The sequence below is a fragment of the Cnephaeus nilssonii genome (assembly GCF_951640355.1).
Source record: "Cnephaeus nilssonii genome assembly, chromosome: 13".
Classification (NCBI taxonomy): Eukaryota; Metazoa; Chordata; class Mammalia; order Chiroptera; family Vespertilionidae; genus Cnephaeus; species Cnephaeus nilssonii.
Genome location: NC_137084.1, coordinates 68,696,698 through 68,717,730, shown reverse-complemented (window position 1 = coordinate 68,717,730; position 21,033 = coordinate 68,696,698). Strand labels below are relative to the sequence as shown.

Genomic DNA, 21,033 nt, shown 5'->3' with positions numbered 1-21,033 from the left:
CATGCACTGGGCCTCTAGTATTCAAAATATGTTTTGACTAGCCTTTCTGATAATTGTTTTAGAGTGAGGAAATGAGAAGGGTTGAAAATGAATTCTAGATATTTGGCTTGAACAACTGGGACACAGTAGTATGGGGAATTACAGATATGGGGTAAATTGCAAACAATAAGAGTTAACGTTTATTGAGGACTTATTATGTATTAATATTTACTCAATTTCATGTTTAATTTTCCCAACAACCTTGAGGAGGTAGGTATTATTATTTTCATTGTATAAATAGAAAACTAAAAAGGTTAAGTAAGTTACCTAGGTCAGAAATCTAGTACCACCACCATGGAGTCTTAAACCTAGGTCATCACACTCTAAATTCTACCTCACTGTAGACAGTGATAGCAGTTGCTGAGAATCTGATCTACATTCCAGGCAATGGCAATACCACTGGGTTAACAGACTCTCAGGATGACTAACTTGAAAGATGCTATTTTTTTAACTCCTATTATAAAAGATCATCTTATTTTCACAAAATACAAGATATAATTGTCATCTACATACTTTTCCTCCAGCATTATCTTTTTATTCCCATTCTACAAACGAGAAAAATGGAACAAGTTAAGTGATTTTTCTCAAGATCACTGCGCTAGTAATGGAGCTGAAACTAAAAGCCAAGTGAACGTATTCCAGTAAACTTGCCTTTAAAGAATCTGACCATTAAATAAGAAACACATTTTACATCACTACCCAAAATACACATACACATATGAAACAGAGAAAAAGAAGCTATATAGAAGAGGCCTTACCTTCACTAATGTACTAATATTTTTCTATTTCATGTTTTAAAAATGTTGATTGTACTTGGCAATTTAAACACTGACCCAAGCCTTAGTAATTAATATTACAACCACATAAGTAGACTTTTTTTTAGAAATGTCTCATGACTCACTAAGTCTAGCAAGTACCAAAAAGGCAAGATGAAACACAAAAAAAGATCAATCTGGTGAGCATTTGGGATACATGAAGACTGGTTCATAAAGAGTATAAACGACAATGGTACTGTGAGCTACACTTTGGAAATATTTTTACATTCTATTGCTAACATGGAGATCTGAAATCAAACTGATATGCCTACTAATGCTTAAAATGAGCAGGGATGCACTTTTCTGGAAACACATTAAAAGCAAAATAAAACAGTTCTTCAACCTCAACCCTACTCCAAAGGGAGTAAAAAACTGTAGAAATATCTGACTGGCAAAATCTATTCCCTTTCAAAAAAGGAAGGGAAAAGACTAGATTGGCAATGTAACAACCCATTATGGTTTATAATGAACAGCATCTTAAGGACAATGGCTTAAAGATGCAAAGCAACCTTTTATTCACTTGACAAGTACTACCTTATAAATGCTTTCTCCCTTTGCCGGTATGCTTAAGCTTAATTACCCTTAGAAAAGAGATATAAATCTTTGATTTCACCCGATTCCTTAAGTTTACAAGGATAAAAATTGCTCTAAAATCTATGCCAATTTCTGATTCATTTACCTTTCCAAATGCAGTGTTAACCTGGTAAATTCTCTCTCTCTCTCTCTCTCTCTCTCTCTCTCTCTCTCTCTCTCACACACACACACACACACACACACACACACACACACAATCCCTCAATCCCTCCATCTCTGAAGGGGAAAAGCGATAAGGACAAACCGCAGTCTAATACATCAAAGGCCGAGCCGACACTACAGCGGACACATCCTCAGGTTCCCTTCTAGAGGGCTCTGTGACATGGTCAAGGTCCTAGGGAGCTCACAGGCACTCCCATAGGGACTGACGTAAGGATCTCACCTCGCTTCAACCGACCTCTAGCCAACCCCAAATGCGGGTGCGGAGAGTCCTGAAAGGCACCAAGATCTGGCCAATGAAGGAGCCTGCGCAACCCCCTTGGGCTCTAATCATATAGATGCTGTGCATTAAGATAGTTCCTTTAGGAGTTAAGATGATCCCTCGAAGGGTGACCCAATCTGTTTCCAGGGAACCTGGAAGGGAACCACCAGGACTGAGCAAAAAAAACCAAAACGGCCAAATAGCCCAAGGTCTTGGGGGGAGGGGAGGAGCGAGAGCCGAAACGCCCAAGGGCTAGAAACACCCACATCAGTTCCTCCGGGAGCCCAGCAGAGGCCGGCCACTGGCGGCCAGGACGCGTGCACTTGCTCAGGGAGCCGATCCAAAGAAACCGGGGCGGATCGGAGGCAGCTCGCCCGCACGCACCGCGGGCTGCGTCCGCCCTCACGGAACGCTACAAGTTGCTGCCGCATCCCTCCTCCCAGCGTTGACAGGGAACACGCGCCGCCCCCACGTCCACAGCTGCACCCAGGCCCTCCCCGGCCCCACCAAACCCCCGGGGGAGGGGACGAGCGCAGGGCGAAGGCCCCCGGCCTAGGCCCACCCGACCCTCCACCGCAGCCCCCGGCCCCACCCACCCCGGTCCGAGGCCGAACCCAGCCTCCACGTCCCCGCAGTGCCGACCGTTAGCATCCCAAGCTCACCTACAAGCCTGACCATCGCCTCCGGGAGCCCGTCTTTCCCTGCGCGCCGCGCTGAGCTCACACCCCCACCTCCACCCCCCCCACCCCCACCCCCCGAACCGAACCCTCCCCACTCAACCCAAATCCCGCGGAGCTGGCGCCGCCGCGCCAGGTGAGGGGGCTGAGCCCCGGCGCCGCAGCCCCGCCGCCTACCTTCTTCTTCGAGGGTTGCGGCGCCCCGCCGGACGCCGCCAGCCCTCTTTTACTCGAGGAGGACCCCATCCGGACGCGGTGAGCGCCCGGGGGGGGGGGGCCTCAGGGAACCCCCGGGGCCGGGGAAAGGCGATGCCCCAATCTGGGGCCCCGCGCCCCCGGCCGGGGAGCGGGCCGCCGGCCGACCCCGCGGTGGATGGAGATGCGGGAGGCTTCAGGTACGCTACGAGAAAGTGCACGGGACTCTAGACGCGAAAGGTACCAGCGAAAGGTATCGGGGTGACTGGGGGTACGGCGACGCCGCTGGGAGTGAGGACGAGTAAGGCGGGAATGTTCTAGAACGAACGAACCGGGGCCGCGAGCACCGAGCGTTAAATCCCCGCGCCGCCCGGCTCCCGCGCCCCGGTGGCCGGCTCGGGGGGCGCGCGCCGAGAGGGGGGTCTGCGGCGGCGGCGGCGGCAGCGGAGGGCGCGGGGCCCCGCGCAGCGTCCTCACCTTCTTGGTGCCGGGGCCTCCCGCGATCCACGACATTCCTGTCAGGGAGGAGGAGCGCCCCGGCTGCCCCCCGAGAGTCTCCTGCTGGGGGGACATCGCTTCCATGAAGAAGACTTGCAGGCTAATCCCCAGCCCAGGAGGAGGCTACGCGGTCCTCTCGGCGGGACCGCGGCCGGAGGGGCGAGGAGGCGCGGGGCCGAGGCGGCCGCCGCGCTCAGGCGGGGAGCCAGGCTCCGGGTGCGGACCGCGCGCCTCCCGTCGGGGCCATGTACCGCCGCCTGCGCTCCACACCGCGGGCTGGAGGCGATTGCAGAGGCGCCCGCTGCCCGCGCCCGCCGCGGCCCGCCCCGCCTCGGGCCCGCCCCTCCGCGCCGGGCGCCGCGCGCCGGACCCGCCCCCGGCCGCCTCCCCTCCGCGCGGCGCTCCCGCGGCGGCCGGCCTGCGGCGCTGCGGCCCGGCCGTTCCCTATATATACACACGTTGGGGCGCCGGCGACCAGCTGACCTGCTCCGTCCGCCTCTCCGAGTGGGTCCAGCCTGAAGAGCTCACGCGTTGGTGTCACGCACCGGGGTCTCTAGTGCACGGACGCGCGCCTCTCCCGCCGCCCAGCCCACTCGCACCGACCCCATGCCTTCCCGCGCTCGCCCGCGGGGGATGGCGCCGCTGCAGCGCGTGCATCAGCGCAGCTGTGGCGACTTCAGCCCGAACGGAGGAGTTGCAGGGATTCCTGCCTCGCGTTCAGCGGACGCAGTGGAGTCCCCCCACCTTCATCCCCACCCCCACCCTGGAGGCCCCGGGATGCAGCTGTGCCTCGCCGAGCGCCGCGGCTGTACACATGTGGAAGCCCGCAGCGCCGCCTGACCTCTGGTGCAATCCCTGGTTAGCCTGCCGGGGTCCCCCTGCTCGGCTTCGGCAGCCTCCCATCCCCAGCCCCGGCACGGGGTGCACCAGCGGTTCCCACTGACTGCGCGCCGCAAAGACAGGGGCATTCCAAAGGAGAAAGCGCTCTGAAGGAAAATGCAGGCAGAGAGAGGACTGAAATTGGCTTAGCTATTGAGCAGGCTACAATATGTGGAAATGTTTATCAGATATCTGCGCCGAGAGCATAACTTCCTGTCAGCCCAAATAGTGCCATTTTTTTTTTTAAGACCAAAGAATAATCAGAGGGAGGGGATTTGGAGCCCACTGGGCTGAGTTGCGGCACTGATGGTGCTGCACAGGACTGGCCGGCTGGTGCGGATGATTCTGTAGGTGGCATTCTTCCTTTGGAGGCAGGCCTGCCTGAAGGACAGATGAGGGGTGAAGGACACCACTCTGTGGTACTAGGTTGTTGAAGGAGGTTTGTTTTCGTGTTAAGGAAATAAAAATATATAATAAAAGATCGAGATTCCTGTCGGGTGGGGCTGTTACCAGGACAGGTTGTAGAAGAATAGGGCTCTCTGGCAGGCTCTGTTCCAAGCAGGAGATGGTGTCCAAAACACACACACCCACACACCATGACCACCACCAAACCCCAGAATTGTTTGTTGTGGAAGTAGTGGGCAGAATAATATGTTACAGCCCACTTGAAGTCTTGTCCACATCACATTGTTTAAAGTACACTTACACAGTCTTTATAAGCCATGCGTGTATATTATGTATAATTATCTAAATCATGCTAATATAGATATTATATATCTTGAGCATAATTCTCTTTTTGCTGCTTAGACCTACGTGCAGGGTGATTCCTGTCATGAATGGATGATCTCAATTCTTCTTACTCTTCTTGATGTTTTATTTTGATAACTTATGTCCTTTTAATATTTCATGTAATTTACTTATCATTACTGTTTATGATCTATCTCTCTGTATTCCAGAGGACAGGAATCTTTGATTTGGTTTTGTTATTGTCATTGTTCACTGTTGTATCCCAAGTGCCCAGAGCAGTGTCTGGCACAATAAATGTTTGTTGGTTAAAAGAACGAATCACACACACACACACACACACACACACACACACACTTCATTCAGAGTCCCATGTAATGCCAGGTGTTTCTTTTTGAGATAAATACTTCATACTCCAAACCAAAGTACATATTATTTATACTGCATATGTGGAAAACTCATCTTCACTTCTTAATTTGTAAGTGCTTTTATTTTAAACTCTTATTTTTTTTATTTGCATTGAAAAAATCCTAGCAATCTCAAGTAGGTATTTGTTGAGGAAATAAATCTTCAAGACTTACATCAATAATTCAGGAAAATCTTCCTGATTTTATTTCTCTTTACCTAGCTACCTCCATGCACCAGCCACACACAAGGTTAAGTGTGCCTTCAGTTATAGTAACACTTATTGAGTACTTACTTTATACTAAACACTGTTCTAAGCAGTGTACACATATTAATTCACTTAAACTTCATATTAATCCTACACCCCACTTTACAGATCGAAAAACCAAACCACATGTTAAATAATTTGCTCAAACAGCTGGTAAGTAGTGAAGCCAAGCTTGGGACCTGGGAAGTCTGTTTGAGAACCAGTGCCCTTGACTACTTGGCTCTACCGCCTTTCCTGTTTATATAGTACATATTATAGTATTACATTACATTATTCTAGTATAGTACATACTAGAGGCCCAGCGCACGATTCAATCGTGCGGGTAGGGTCCCTAGGCCTAGCCTCCTGCGATCAGGGCCATCTTCTGCCTGTTCGCCAGTCCCCAGGCCCAATGCTGCCTCCGCCGCCGCCACTGAGCTGCCAGGCTGTTGGGATCCCCAGCTCATCCCCAGCCGCTGCCGCTGCTGCTGGGGCTTGAGGCGCTGACGAAGAGGAGCACGGCAGGGGATCCGGGTGCGGACAACCGGCTCCCCGCCTCTGATAGTAATAATCCCCTATAATAATCTATAATAATAAAAGCATAATATGCTAATTAGACCAGGCAGGCAGGTGAGCAGTTAGGAGCCAGCGGTCCCGGATTGTGAGAGGGATGCCTGACTGCCAGTTTGTTGGACATCCCCCGGGGTTTCACAGCCGTTGGGGGGGGGAGGGCGGGAGTCCCGGGCCTCTCAATGGCCGGATATGCCACCCCGAGTCCCGCCCCCCAGCCTCCCACCGCCCAATCGTGGGCGTAGCGGAGTGATGGTTATTTGCATATTGCCTTTTTATTATGAAGGATTACACTATACTCTTATCTGTTTTACTTGCCTGTGAGATTCTTGAAATTAAAGATTGTGTTTTATTAGTCTTTACTTCTGTCTGCCAGGCACACAAGTATGCTCTCAATGATTTTTTTTTCCAATGAGTTCCCTCTGAATGAATGAATCAAGTATTAGAAACAACCATATCCATTATGCTCTACAGTTTGGGGAAGATGCTCTGATGGGGGAAAAACAATGCTGAACTAGTCCTAGTATGCACTGGGAATGTTATGTAATAGGAAGATATGATGTCATAAGACAAAAGTGACGAAAAGGCAGTTGGAGTGGTACCCGTGTCTGACACAATCAGGATGCATCCATAATATCTTGTAACAAAGTGTAAAGCAAAGTAATTAGAGCAGCAACACCTTTGACAGGAACTAATCTAAGAATGAAACCAAAACGTTTTCCAAACATTATATTGAAAAATGATGAATAAATTTAACTATAAAAGATGTTCAGGCAAAGTGTATTTATTGTGTACCTGCTATATGCCAGACACTGCAAGGTGCTGGAGTACAGTCAAAACAAACCCACAGGTATACACACAAGAATCTTTGGCAATGCTATTCAAACATCCTAGAACAGAGGTTGCAAACTGATGGCCCACAGAGTGAGTTTAGTATGTTTTTCACAATGCACTTTTTAATTTGCAAACTTGTTGCAAGCCTTAAAAATTAGGATATTTCACATAGAAATCTGGGTTGTTTTGAAAAAAGTTACTTGCAAATATTGGCAACCTTGGTCTCATTTTTTTCTGATGTGACAATCAGTTAAAGCTGAGTTGTAGCTGTGTTACCACATTCACATTCAATGCTCATGACAACCCTATGCTTGTTATAGTCTCCGCTGTCCCTGGTGCTATGGAGCTAAAACAAGCAAGGTAATGGAAGATGCAAAATTGGCAAGAGAGAGAGAGAGAGCGAGAGAGAGCACCTGAGAAACACAAGTGTGTGTGTATGCATGCGCACGAGCATACATACATACATACACATGTTTTAAAGGCAAAGTAATACTTAAGAAGATAAATGGTTTATAGTATCATATTGTAAGAGACCAAGCTCTCTCTAAGGTGACTATGAACTATTAAGAGAGCTATTGACTTTACTTAATTATCCAGATCAGATGTGGGATTTTTCTCTTCCGTTGGTTAAAATCTCAAAAGGGGCTATTTCCTCAAAGAACATAATCCCAGTTGTAAGTAGAAGCTAATGAGGTGGGAGACAGAGAAGTTAGGAAAGAGGAGGAGGGAGATGGAGGAAGGATGTTAGGAACTGACACTGAAGAAAGAGCCGGGGGACAGACTGTGGAGGACCTTGGATTCCATGGTAAAAATTTGGTCATTATTCTCTAGGGAAAGTGGTAAAAAGGGAACTGGCATCTGTTGAGTGCCTTCCATGTGTTATGTATACCTTACTTACATTATCTTAATAAACTTCATTGTTCACTAAAGAGATATATATTTTTATACTCATTTTAAATATAAAGATGAGGCTCAGATTTATTAAGCAAGTTTCTGAGGTCATACAACTAATAACTGATGGAGCCAGGATTTGAACCCAGATCTGATTGAATGTAAAGACCATATAGTCATGATGCCAGCAGTATTATTATGATAATAGCTATCATTCATTGAGAGGGATGTGGCGATATGGATTTATAGTGAAACACTGCTATCATAATCTTCAAAACAACCACAATGGCTTGTGTATTTATGACCACTAGACAAAGAGGTTGGTACTCAGAGATATAAAGCTACTTGTTAATGATCATATGGCTACTGAATGCAAGAGCTAGAATAAAATCCAGGACACTAAAACCAATGTTCTCTCTCTTTTTTTTAAAGATTTTTAAAATTTATTTCAGAGAGAGGAAGAGAGGGGGGGAGAGAGATAGAAACATCAATGATGAGAGAGAATCCTTGATCAGCTGCCACCTGCATGCTCCCTACTGGAGATTGAGCCCGAAACCCAGGCCTGTGCCCTGACTGGGAATAGAACCGTGACCTCTTAGTTCATAGGTCAACGCTCAACCACTGAATCACACTGGCCTGGCAAAACACTACACTTGATGGTATGTCTTCCTTGTGACTAAAAAAAATTATAAATTTTGCTGCATCCATGTCAAACTATGTATGCCCCCAAACTTTTCTACTTCCATGGTCAGTTTACTTCCTCATCAGAGGTTTAGGCAATCATTTTTAAAATGTATTTTACAAAGTAACTTGACATTTTAATAAGAAACAGCAAAAAGAAGAAAAGTCTGTTTCCCATCGAAGTTGGTTGTGAGCCAGACCAAATTAATTAACTAATCATCATTTATTGTCTACTACACGCCTTGTGCTCTTGCCCATTCTTTAAGGGGAAGCACAATATGTGGCACTTCTTTCCCCCACAAATCACTTTGGGTTTCTTTTTGTTTTTCTTAGGCATTTCAATTGACGGTGTATTTTTTAGTTCTGTCTACATGTTTATGTAACAATCCTGTCCAAAAATTTGTGGAAATTAGCCCTTTTCACTATACCCCTAATTCATTGCTATATCTGCTGCACAGTTGATTATTATTGGTGCATATATGGAAGAGTTAGGGAGCTCAGTCCATGAGTAGGTTAAATTAGTTGTGCAAGATTACTCAGCTAATAAATGGTGGAACAGCATTTCTGTCATTCTGACTTGAAAGTATTGACACTTAAATTCTTTCCATTAAGTCTTACCTATAATAATCTATAATAATAAAAGCATAATATGCTAATTAGACCAGGCAGGCAGGTGAGCAGTTAGGAGCCAGCGGTCCCGGATTGTGAGAGGGATGCCTGACTGCCAGTTTGTTGGACATCCCCCGGGGTTTCCCAGATTGGAGAAGGTGCAGGGTGGGTTGAGGGTCACCCCCCACTCTGTGCATGCATTTTGTGCACTGGGCTTCTAGTTATAGATAATGAACTATTAGAAGTAGAAATTAAGAAAATAATTCAATTATAATTTCATAAAAAATAAAACATCTAGGAATAAATTTAACTAAGTAAGTAAAAACCCTGTACTTGGAATATTACAAGTCATTGAAGAAAGAATTTGAAGAGGATCCAAATAAATGGAACCACATAGCATGTTCATGTATAAAAAGAATTAAGATAATTAAAATGTCCAACCAAAGCAATCTATAGATTCAACATAATCCCTTTCAAAATACCAATGATATTTTTCATAGAACTAGAACAAATAATCCTCAAATTTATATGGAACCATGGAAGACCCAGAATAGCAACAACAGTCTTGAGAAAGAAGAACATAGTTGGAAGTATCGCACTATCTGATATTCAACTATAGCACAAGGGTCTGCTTCTATGCCAGTACCATAGATCAATGGAATAGAACAGAGAACCCAAAAATAAACCCACATCTATGGTCTATTAATCTATGACAAAGAAGACAAGAATATACAATGGTGTAAAGACAGTCTCTCTAATAAATGGTGTTGGGAAAACTGGACAGAAACATGCAAAAATAAAACTAGATCATGTCCTTACACCGTATACAAGGATAAACACAAAATGGATTAAAGACTTAAATGTAAGACCTGAAAACATCAAACTCCTAGAAGATAACATAGGTATCTTTTGAAACTTCCCTTAGTAAAGGTATTTTTCTGATATATCTCCTCGGGCAAGGGAAACAAAAGGAAAAATAAACAAATTGGACTACTTTAAACTAAAAAGTTTTTGCACAGCTAAGGAAACCATCAACAAAACAAAAATACCACCACTCTAATGGGAGAAGTAATTATCCATTGATATATCTGATAAGGGGTTAATGTCCAAAATTTATAAAGAATTCATACAACTCAACTGAAAAACCAAGCAATCAAATTAAAATGGGAAGAGGACTCAAATAGACATTTCTCTAAAGAAGACATGCAGAGATGGCCAATAGACACATGAAGAGATGCTCAATGTCCATAATCATCAGAGAACTGCATATTAAAACCACAATGAGATATCACCTCACACCTGTCAGAATGCCTATCATTAATAAATCAACAAACTACAAATGCTGGCAAGGATATGGAGAAAAGGGAACTCTTATGCATTGTTTGTGGGAATGCAGATGAGTGTAGAAAACAGTATGGAGGGTCCTCAAAAAATTAAAAATGGAACTGCCTTATGGCCCTGTAATTCCACTTCTGTGTATATATATCCAAAGAAACCAAAACACCAATTAGAAAGAATATATGCACTCTTATGTTCATAGCAGTGTTATTTACTATATATAGTACAATAGCCAAAATATGGAAGCATTCTAAGTGCCCATCAATGGACTATTACTCGGCCATAAAAATGAAATTTAACATTTGTGACAACATTGATGAACCTAGAAGGTATTATGTTAAGTGAAATAAGTCAGACAGAGAAATAAAATTATCATATGATTTCACTTATATGTGGAGTCTAAAAAAAAAAAGTGAAAAAACAAAATAGAGACATATTCATAGTTACAGAGAACAGACTGGTGGTTGCCAGATGGGAGGGAGCTTGAAGGGCTAGGTGAAAAAGGTGAAGGGATTAAAAAGTACAAACTGGAAGTTACAAAGTAGTCTTGGGGATGCATAGTAAGACATAGGGAATATAGTCAATAATATTGTTTGCTTCCAGATAGGTACTAGATTTATCCAGGGGATCACTCTGGGTATTATATAAATGTCTAACCACTATGCTGTACACCTGAAAGTAATGTAATATTGAATGTCAACTGTGATTGGAAAAAAAAGACACTATGCTATTGGTAAAATAATAGACAAAGATCAATGGAATAGAATAGAGAACCCAGAAATATAATCCATAAATATAGTCAACTGATCTTTGACATAGGAGAAAAAGCAATATGATGGAGCAAGAATAGTCTCTCTAACAAATGGTGCTAAAACAACTGAACATCCATATGCGAAACAAAGGAATATAGACACAGATCCTATACTTTTTACAAAAATTAACTCAAAATGGATCATAGATGTAAATATTTAATGCAAAACTATAAAACACCTAGAAGATAATATAAAAGAAAATTTAGAGGACCTTGGGTATGGTGATGCCTTTTTAAAATAAACACCAAGGGCAAGATTAATGAAAGAAATAATAAGCTAGACTTCATTAAAATAAAAAACTTCTCCACTGGAAAAGACAATATCAAGAGAATTAGAAGACAAGTTACAGACTTGGAGAAAAATTTTCCAAAAGACACATATGGTAATGGACTGTTATCCAAAATATATTAAAAACTCTTAAAACTTAACAATAAGAAAATAACCTGATTAAAAAATGGTCCAAAGACCATAACAGACACCTTACAAACATATATAATTGGCAAATGAGCATATAAAAATATGCTCCACATCATATTTCAGCAGGGAAATGCATATCAAAACAAGATACTGATACACACCTTTTAGAATGGCCAAACTCCAGAACAATGACACCACCAAAAGCTGATGAGGATGTGGAGCAACAGGAACTCTGATTTGCTGTGTTGGGAATACAAAATGGTATAGCCATTTTGGAATACAGTTCTGTGGTTCTTACAAAATTAAACATATAATTCAATAATTATGCTCCTTTGAATTTATCCAAAGGAGTTGAAAACTTATGTCCACACAAAAAAATGCGTGCCAATATATATAGAACCTTTATTCATAATTGTCAAAACTTGGAAGCAAGTTTTAATAGGCGAGTGGATACATAATGCGTATCACTAAGTGAAAGAAGTCAATCTAAGAAAGTTACATATGATTCTGACTACATGACATTCCTGAAAGACAAAACTATGAAGGCAATAAAAAGTTCAGTAGTTGCTGGGTGAGGGAAACAGGAAAAGAATAGGTAGAGCACAGAGGATTTTAGGGTATTGATATTATAAAGATGATATTATAGAGATGGACATATATCATTATACATTTGTCCAAACCCATTGAATGTATAACACCAAGAGTGAACCCTTAGGTAAACTATAGATTTGGGGTGATTATAATTTATAAATGTAGATTCATCCTTAGTAAAATATGTATCATTTTAGTAAGTAATGTTGATAATAGGGGAGTGACATTGATAATGGGGAAGGGTATGGCTCTGTGGGGGCAGGGAATATCTTTGTAACTTTCTCTCAATTTTATTGTAAATCTAAAACTGCTCTAACAAAAGTCTTAAAAAGTAAGCAAATTACCTACAAGAGGAAAAGGGTTGAGGCTTGCTTCAGATTACTGCACAGCCAGAAGAAAACAGACTATGAGCTACAAAGTTTGTAGAGTAAAAGTGACTCAGGAGTTATACCCAGCTAAAGTGGCATCTATAATAATAAAAGCATAATATGCTAATTAGACCAGACAGCCGAACAACCTTCCAGATGTTCTTCTAGACATTCTTCCGGATGATCTTCTGAATGAAGCCAGGGCTGAGAGGGCTGTGGCTTCAAGGGCTGAGCCTCTTGCACGAATTTTGTGAATTGGGCCTCTAGTCTATAATAATAAAAGCATAATATGCTAATTAGACCAGACAGCCGAACAACCTTCCAGATGTTCTTCCAGACATCCTTCTGGATGATCTTCTGGATGAAGCCAGGGCTTCAAGGGCTGTGCTTCAAGGGCTGAGCCTCTTATACGAATTTTGGGCATCGGGCCTCTAGTCTATAATAATAAAAGCACAATATGCTAATTAGACTGGACGTCCTTCCTTCTGGACAAAGCTGTAGCAGGTGGAGGCCGCCGCAGAGGCGGCAGCGGGTGGGGGCCAAGGCAGAGGCGGCAGAGGCCCTCGGCCGTGGCAGCAGCGGTGGGCCGGGGTCAGGGCCAAGGCCCTTGCACAAATTTCGTGCATTGGGCCTCTAGTTCTGATATAAAAGCAGAAAGCAGACAGTCTCAAACATAATACAATTGGAGAACACACCATCACTGAAAGAATATTTTGATAAGGAAATCTAACCAGTTAAGAGAGGAATCAAAATATAGAATTCAGATATTTATATCATAAGGAGAGTGGTGGGTAAGCATTGAATCATTTTAAGTATAAAACCAATATAAATAATTATGGGTTATTATAAAGGACAGGATGTGAATGTTGTTAATTATTGATAATTTCAAGATAAAAAATAAAATTTTGAGAGGTCAGAGGAAGGGAATAGGAAAGTAGGTTGTTGATGTCTTCTTTGAAGCATGGCATTGATAAATATTGACTAAAATTGATAACTGTAGGTATTTTTTAAATAACAGATCTTATTAACATTTTATAGTCTTTGTCTACCTTACTCTGTACATAAAACCTTAAGGAGCTCTTTTAAGAAAGAATATCTCTTGTAAAGAAATATCTTATTTGAATATGATAATTCCCTCAATTTACTTACTTTCTTTTATAAAAATCAAGGGAAATTAAATTTATTTTTTCATCCATCCATCCACCCACCCACCCACAAATATATAAATGCATTTATCCATCTATCTGTAGTTGTATAAGAAATATTTTGAATTATCTTCCTCTAATCTTAATAATAGTAACTTATGGGTAGTGGGTTTTAAAACAATTTAAAAATTTTAGTTCTAGATTGCTTGCTCCCTTATAATTAGCATGTATTATCTCTACCAAAATAATTATGTGATTTTTCTTTAAAATGAAAAAAGTTAGAAGCTAATTTGCTAATGTTAGGCGTAATTAATTCTGGGCATAGGAACCTTTTATTTTCATTTTCTTCTTGTACTTTTCTTGTTTCTAAAAAGCATTAACAAAATATTTTTTTAGAGAAACATGTTCTAATAAACATTTGTAAATATGCACATTACTAAGTTTCACTTTTCAGAATGAATTTTAAGATGAATTTTGCTCTTGATTCCTACATTTTAATGGAGAGTTTGATAGGAGTTAAATTATTAACATGTTTAATATGAATAATTGCAAGCAAGAAAGGCATATTTAGGAACTGAAGGGAAGGGAAAAAGGGAATGACCATTTCATGAATGCCTACTATGTGCTCAGAACTGGACTAAATCATTTATACATTATCTCATTTAGTCTTCACAATAAACCTATTACAGAGGCACCATTATTATTTAAAGTGAGGTGTATGAGGTCTTGCAACATTGAATCACTTGCCAGGATCCTGCGTGCCAGCATCTAACCCAGGTAGTAGGACTTCATAGCCCTTGATTTTCATTCTCTCCTTTAATCCTCATAATAATTTTGTGGACTATTTCCTCTCAGATTTGAAAATTGAAGTGTTTAAAGGTGAAATAATTTTTCCAAATCATATGATGGGGCTGGAATTCAGTTCTGTTTTTAAAATTTCAGAGGAGCATCTTTAATTTTTTCATTTATTTCTATGATTCTTTGAGGGCATATCATTTCCTCCAAGGAACTAATGACTCGGTCCAAAGCGTGGTGAGTTTCTTTCCATGGCCCATTGCCTCGGAATGTGGGTTCATAACACAGTGGGGTAAGATCAAAGCATAAATTACTAACTGCTCTGTTGGCCTCTCACACGAGACTAAAACCCATATTCATTTATTTACTCATCACCACTTTCCAGTGCGCCAAACTTTAATATTGTGTCCGTGTGTCTGCGTGTGTGTGTAGGTTTCACAATGAATTTGATTCGATTTCTACCCATTCCCCTTCCCTTTTCACCTTTTCTTGGAAAACTTGCTGTACAGAGAAGTCTTGATTTCTATGACTTTCACTTAACCCAATTTTGTGATCTAGTAAACATGCTCTAGGGCAGGCAATTAAAAAATATGTAGCCTTTTATTTTTTCTTCATATTTGGAGTCATAATTAATATATAAAGACAAAAAGTCAGTTTGTAACCTAAAATATTTACTTACTAAAATGATATTAATACCTTCATAAACTATACAAAAATCATGAGGCAAACATGTGCATTTACAGAACTGCACGTCAGGCATGCCAGATCCCTGCGAGGGACTTCCCAGCAGGACCTCATTCATCAGTGAGGACAGTCATTCAGATCAAACTGAGCTTTGTGGCTACAGAACTTACGCTTCTAGATGTGCTTCAGAGACTAGAGAAACTGGAGAAGAGCAGAAAAAATGAGATTCTCAAATAAAACTAGACACCAATGTTCTACTTAATACCTTAGCCTGGAAACAATCTTTCCTGAGGAAAACAAAACAAAAGAAACCTAAAAACCTCTAGTTTCTAAGTTTCTCTGCTTGTTCAGATGCTTCTTTACTTGTTCTTTGTATTCGTTTCTTTATTTTTTGAATGTGTGTGTGTGTGTGTGTGTGTGTGTGTATGTGTGTATATGTGTGTGTGTGTGTTAGCCTTCAGAATGAAAGGTTTCCAGTTACTGTAGGATATCCAGGCCTGGAAATGTTTTCTATTATGATTCTAGGAAGCGATAGCCAAGTGCTTATGTTTGTGAATGAGAAAATAGAAAAGCTTGGAGAAGGAACTGATTTGGGATGGGTTATATGAAAATAAGTGTGTTTGATATATGTACAGAAGTATGTAATACAGACAGAATGTTTCAGGGATGAGTAATTTAAATGAATATGGGTTTTATTTTTGTGTAAGAGGCCAGCATAGCAGTTATAATTTATGCTTTGATTTTACCCCACTGTGTTATGAACCTACATTCTGAGGCAATGGGCCATGGAAAGAAACTCACCACGCTTTCTGAATCGAGTCTTTAGTTTCTCAGAGGGAAGGATATGCCCTCTAAGAATCATGAATCATAGTTTAAAAAAATCATAGATGCTCCTCTGAAATTTAAAAAACACACATATTTTTAAAGTTCTTTCTCGAGCAAAATAATTCCTTTTAAATTATCCAGTAATGGATCCAGAAGGTAAATAATCCCAAACCACAAATGATCTAAAAAGTTATTTATAATTGGGTTAAGAATGTGTTAATTTTGTTTGGTAATACTGGTAGAGTGTTTTGGCTAATTGTACCTTATTCAGGTTAATGGTAAGATTGGTTTGATTTCCTAGAATAGTAAATGTGGACTGGCTGATTCAGGAGGCAACTGGTCTAGGATTATAGTTTTGCAAATAGATCAGTCTCCAAGGAAGGCACACTTAAAAAAGTAATTAACCTTAAATCTGTTCACTTCATTCCTCTCATCCCTAGGCTGGGCTAACAAAATCATTTTATGAAATAGCTATTTGAAGGGAGATTTTATAGTTGATTTAAAGTATGAATCCTAAAAGCTGTTTTATTACAAAATGATCAAGAATATCTGCAATGTTCAGGCTGGGGAAGAACAAGTGGCTAGTTGGTAGACAAAAATATTTTGAATCTCCTCAAGCATATTGATATTCTTTTTTTGCAGCCACTGTACATTCCTGGCATTTTCATGTACAATATTGATCTATAGCAACTTGACTACCTACTAGAAAGTTATTTATTCTTAAAAAGAAATTAAAAACACCCACGTTTATGAATTTGCTGCTGGTGTTTTCCTTCTAAGAACCACTAGGACAAAGCATAGAACTAAACAGAGAAACTCAGTTGAGAGTCAGGGATCTATGTTGCTTCTTGACTCTACTTCCCAACTGTGTAAACGTGGGCAAATGACTCAACTGCTCTGAACTGCAAATCAGATATATTTAACACTTAACAAGGGTTTGTTGGCTTGGCATAGATGAGATGTAGGTAAAAGCATGTTGAATAATGTAACTACCCAAGTGGCATTTATTATCTTCAGTTTAATATGGACATGAACTTCCCAGAACCTTAGCTGTAGCGTGGGAGCCTCAAGTTAGTTCTGGAGTTTCTTGACTCTAAGCTTTGTGACAGGCACTGTTTCTGAGAGGAGAGAAAGTGTGTGTGTGTGTGTGTGTGTGTGTGTGTGTGTGTGTGTGTAAGGACGGGGGGGGGGGGATGATGCTTCCACTCATCTTTCCCAAGCCTTGCAAAAAGGCCTTAACAAACCAGAGAGAATGCAAATAAGAGTGAAACAATAGGAATTCACCTCCCTGTAAATTAAACTTGAGAAGACATTTCTTTCCTACGTGTGCTAATCATTAAGACCCTGAAGGCTGTCTCCATAGTTCCAGTGATAAAATACTTTGATGTTAAATTACTGAATGACACCATAACTCAAAGAACAGAGCTGGAAGAGAAGAAAAGAAAATGCTTATGTTGACTCACAGAAATGCTTTAGTCATCAGCAAGGAATGGAAGGAAATAAAGTATATATTAATGTATAATGTATAATGGGTTTTTTAGCAAATTAAATTTTGCAGAAATGTGCTTAAGCATGTGGCATTGCTTAAGGGCTAGCCCCATTAGGAGAGGCAATCAGACAGTCTTTTGTTTGCACACCATGTGTGGCAGTGAAGGGAGAGAAATAGACATTTATTTTCTGAGGAACATATGATGGCTGCATTGGAGCATTAATACATCTTTTAAGTCTTTTGGTTAGGAAAAAACAATAGTAGGCACCATCTACATAGAATCTAAGGACAAGGTGAGAAAATAATGCCTTCTAGAAAGAAAGCATCAAGTGAAAATATGTCCAGGTTATCACAGACTGTGTTGCTATAGGCATATTGTTGCCGTGTGGGCAGATATTAAGAGGGGACAAGATACAATTACAGCGGATACTGCATTTTTATGTTATCTTGAAAGAGTTGCAGCAGGACTAAGCCTAACCAAATATTAACCTTCTTTTCACATGCTAATGAAGTACAGATAAAGAAACTGGGGGGTTCTGAACATAAGCATTTTATTGGCTGATACTTTACACATATATATTTTATCTTGTTTACGCTGTTAAAAACAAGACAACAGACCCCAAATGGAGTTGCTTGTGCTGAGCCTCACTTCACCAGAGACTTAATTACAGTTTCCACTCTTTCAGAAATGGAATCTTAAACCAGTAATCAGGAATCACCTAATCAGCACTAATTAGGTACTCTGCCTGGTAGAACCCTGCCACCCGATAAAGGGAAGTAACCTTGCAATAACCAACACATTCCTTTTGCCTAGTACCGTGGTCGGCAAACTGCGGCTCACGAGCCACATGCGACTCTTTGGCCCCTTGAGTGTGGCTCTTCCACAAAATACCACGGCCTGGGCGAGTCTATTTTGAAGAAGTGGCATTAGAAGAAGTTTAAGTTTAAAAAATTTGGCTCTCAAAAGAAATTTCAATCGTTTTACTGTTGATATTTGGCTCTGTTGACTAATGAATTTACCAACCACTGGCATAGTATAACTTCCTTGTCTGTTCCCTTGTGCCTATAAAATTCTTTCATTTTGTACAGCTCCTGGGAGCTCCTCTCTATCTGTTAGATTGGATACTGACTGACTTGCATCAATTTTTGCTCAAACTCTTTTATTTTACTTTTTTATTGAATTTATTGGGGTGACATTGGTTAATTAAATTATATAGGGTTCAGGTGTACAATTCTATAATACATTAGCTGTATATTGTATTGTGTGTGCACCACCCCAAGTAAGTCTTCTATCACCACTTATGGCCCTATACCGTCTTCTACCCCCCCCCCCCCCCCCCATTTCCTCTGGTAATCACCATATTGTTGTCTGTATCTAGGAGTTGTTTTTTCTTAACCTCTTCACCTTTTCACCAAGCCCCACAACCACCCTCCCCCCTGGCAGCGGTCAGTCTGTTCTTTATCTGTGGGTCTGTTTATATTTTGGTTGTTAGCTTATTTGATTCATTCGATTCCACATATAAGTGAAATCATATGGTACTTGTCTTTCTTTGACAGGCTTATTGCACTTAGCAAAATGCTCTCTAAGTCCATCCATACTGTTACAAAGGGGAATGTTTCCTTTTTTAAGGCTGAGTAGTATTCCATTGTGTAAATGTAACATATCTTTTTTATCCACTCATCTACTGATGGACACTTGGGCTGCTTTCAAATCTTGGCTATCGTAAATAAATGCTGCAGTGAACATAGGGGTGCATATATTCTTTTCAATCAGTGTTTCAGGTTCTTAGGATATATTCACAGAAGTAGAATCACTGGATTATAAGGAAGTTCCATTTTTTATTTTCTTAGGTTATTCCACACTGCTTTCCACAGTGGTTGTACCAATTTGCATTCCTATCAACAGTGCATGAGGGTTCCCTTTTCTCCACATCCTCACCAGCACTTGTTGTTTGTTGATATATTGATGATAGGCATTCTGACAGGTGTGAGGTGATATTTCATTGTGGTTTTAATTTGCATTTCTTTGATGATTAGTAACATTGAGCATCTTTTCATAAGTCTACTGGCCATCTGTATGTCCTCTTTGGAGAAATGTCTGTTCAGGTCCTTTGCCCATTTTTAAATTGGTTTGCTTGTTGTTTTTGGTGTTTAGTGGTATGAGTTCTTTGTAAATTTTGGATATTAATCCCTTATCAAGTGTATCATTGGTGAATATGTCTCCCACTCAGTGGGTTCCCTTTTCATTTTGTTGAAGGTGTCCTTTGTTATGCAAAAGCTTTTCAGGTTGAAGTAGTCCCATTTGTTTATTTTTTCTTTTGTTTCCTTTGCCGAAGACTACAGATAGATAGATATAGATATAGATATAGATATAGATATAGATATAGATATAGATATAGATATAGATATAGATATAGATATAGATATCCTATATAATAAAAGCCTAATATGCTAAGTGTCCAGTCGTCCAGTCGTCCTTTCAACCAATAAAAGCATAATATGCAAATGATATGCTAAGGCCACTCAACTGCTTGCTATGATGTGTACTGACCACCAGGGGGCAGACAGTTGACCGGCTGACCAGTCGCTGTGACGTGCACTGACCACCGGGGGCAGATGCTCAATGCAGGAGCTGCCCCCAGCTTGCAGGCCCCAGGCCAGCCAAGGCAGATGTCAGCAGGAGCTCCCCAATCATCCTACTGGTTGCCCCACAGATCAGCCCTGATCTCCGGCCAGGCCTAGGGACCCTACCCATGCACAAATTTCATGCACTGGGCCTCTAATATATACATATACATTGCTATTAGGAATGTCTGAGATTTTACTGCTTATATTTTCTTCTGAGATTTTTATGGTTTTAAGTCTAACATTTAATTCTTTAATCCATTTTGAGTTTATTCTTATGTATAGTGTAAGAAGGTGGTCTAGTTTCATTTTTTTGCACGTATCTGTCCAATTTTCCCAACACCATTTATGGAATAGACTATCTTTACTCCATTGTATGTTTTTGCCTTCTTTGTCAAATATTAATTGACCATAAAGGCATGAGTTTATTTCTGGGCTCTCTATTCTGTTCCATTGATTCATACGTCTGTTTTTATGCCAGTACCATGCTGTTTTGATTACTATGGCCTGGTAGAATAGTTTGATATCAGGTAGCATGAATCCTCCAACTTTGTTCTTTCTTCTCAAGATTTCTGTGGCTATTTGGTTTTGTGGTTCCATATAAGTTTTTGGAATATTTGTCCTAATTCTGTGAAATATGCCATTGGTATCTTGATAGGAATTGCCTTGAATCTATAAATTATTTTGGGTAGTATGGATATTATAATGATGTTAATTCTTCTTTCCATGAACATGGTGTATACTTCCACTTATTTATATTTTATTCAATTTCTTTCTTCAGTGTATTATGATTTCTGAGTACAGGTCTTTTACCAGGAATGAATTCTTAAATTCATTCCTAGGTA

At 40.9% G+C, this 21,033-nt stretch overlaps 1 protein-coding gene across 2 annotated transcripts in view; it reads right to left on the bottom strand.

Moving 5' to 3' along the window:
- ARHGAP20 (Rho GTPase activating protein 20) overlaps positions 1–3,506 on the bottom strand; it is a 93,468-nt gene extending 89,962 nt beyond the window's left edge. For both annotated transcript variants that reach the window (XM_079787755.1, XM_079787756.1), the window contains exon 1: positions 3,219–3,506. In XM_079787755.1, coding sequence (XP_079643881.1) covers positions 3,219–3,323 — 105 coding nt within the window. In that variant the 5' untranslated portion in view covers positions 3,324–3,506. The remainder of the gene's footprint in view (positions 1–3,218) is intronic.
- Between the last annotated feature and the right edge of the window lie 17,527 nt (positions 3,507–21,033).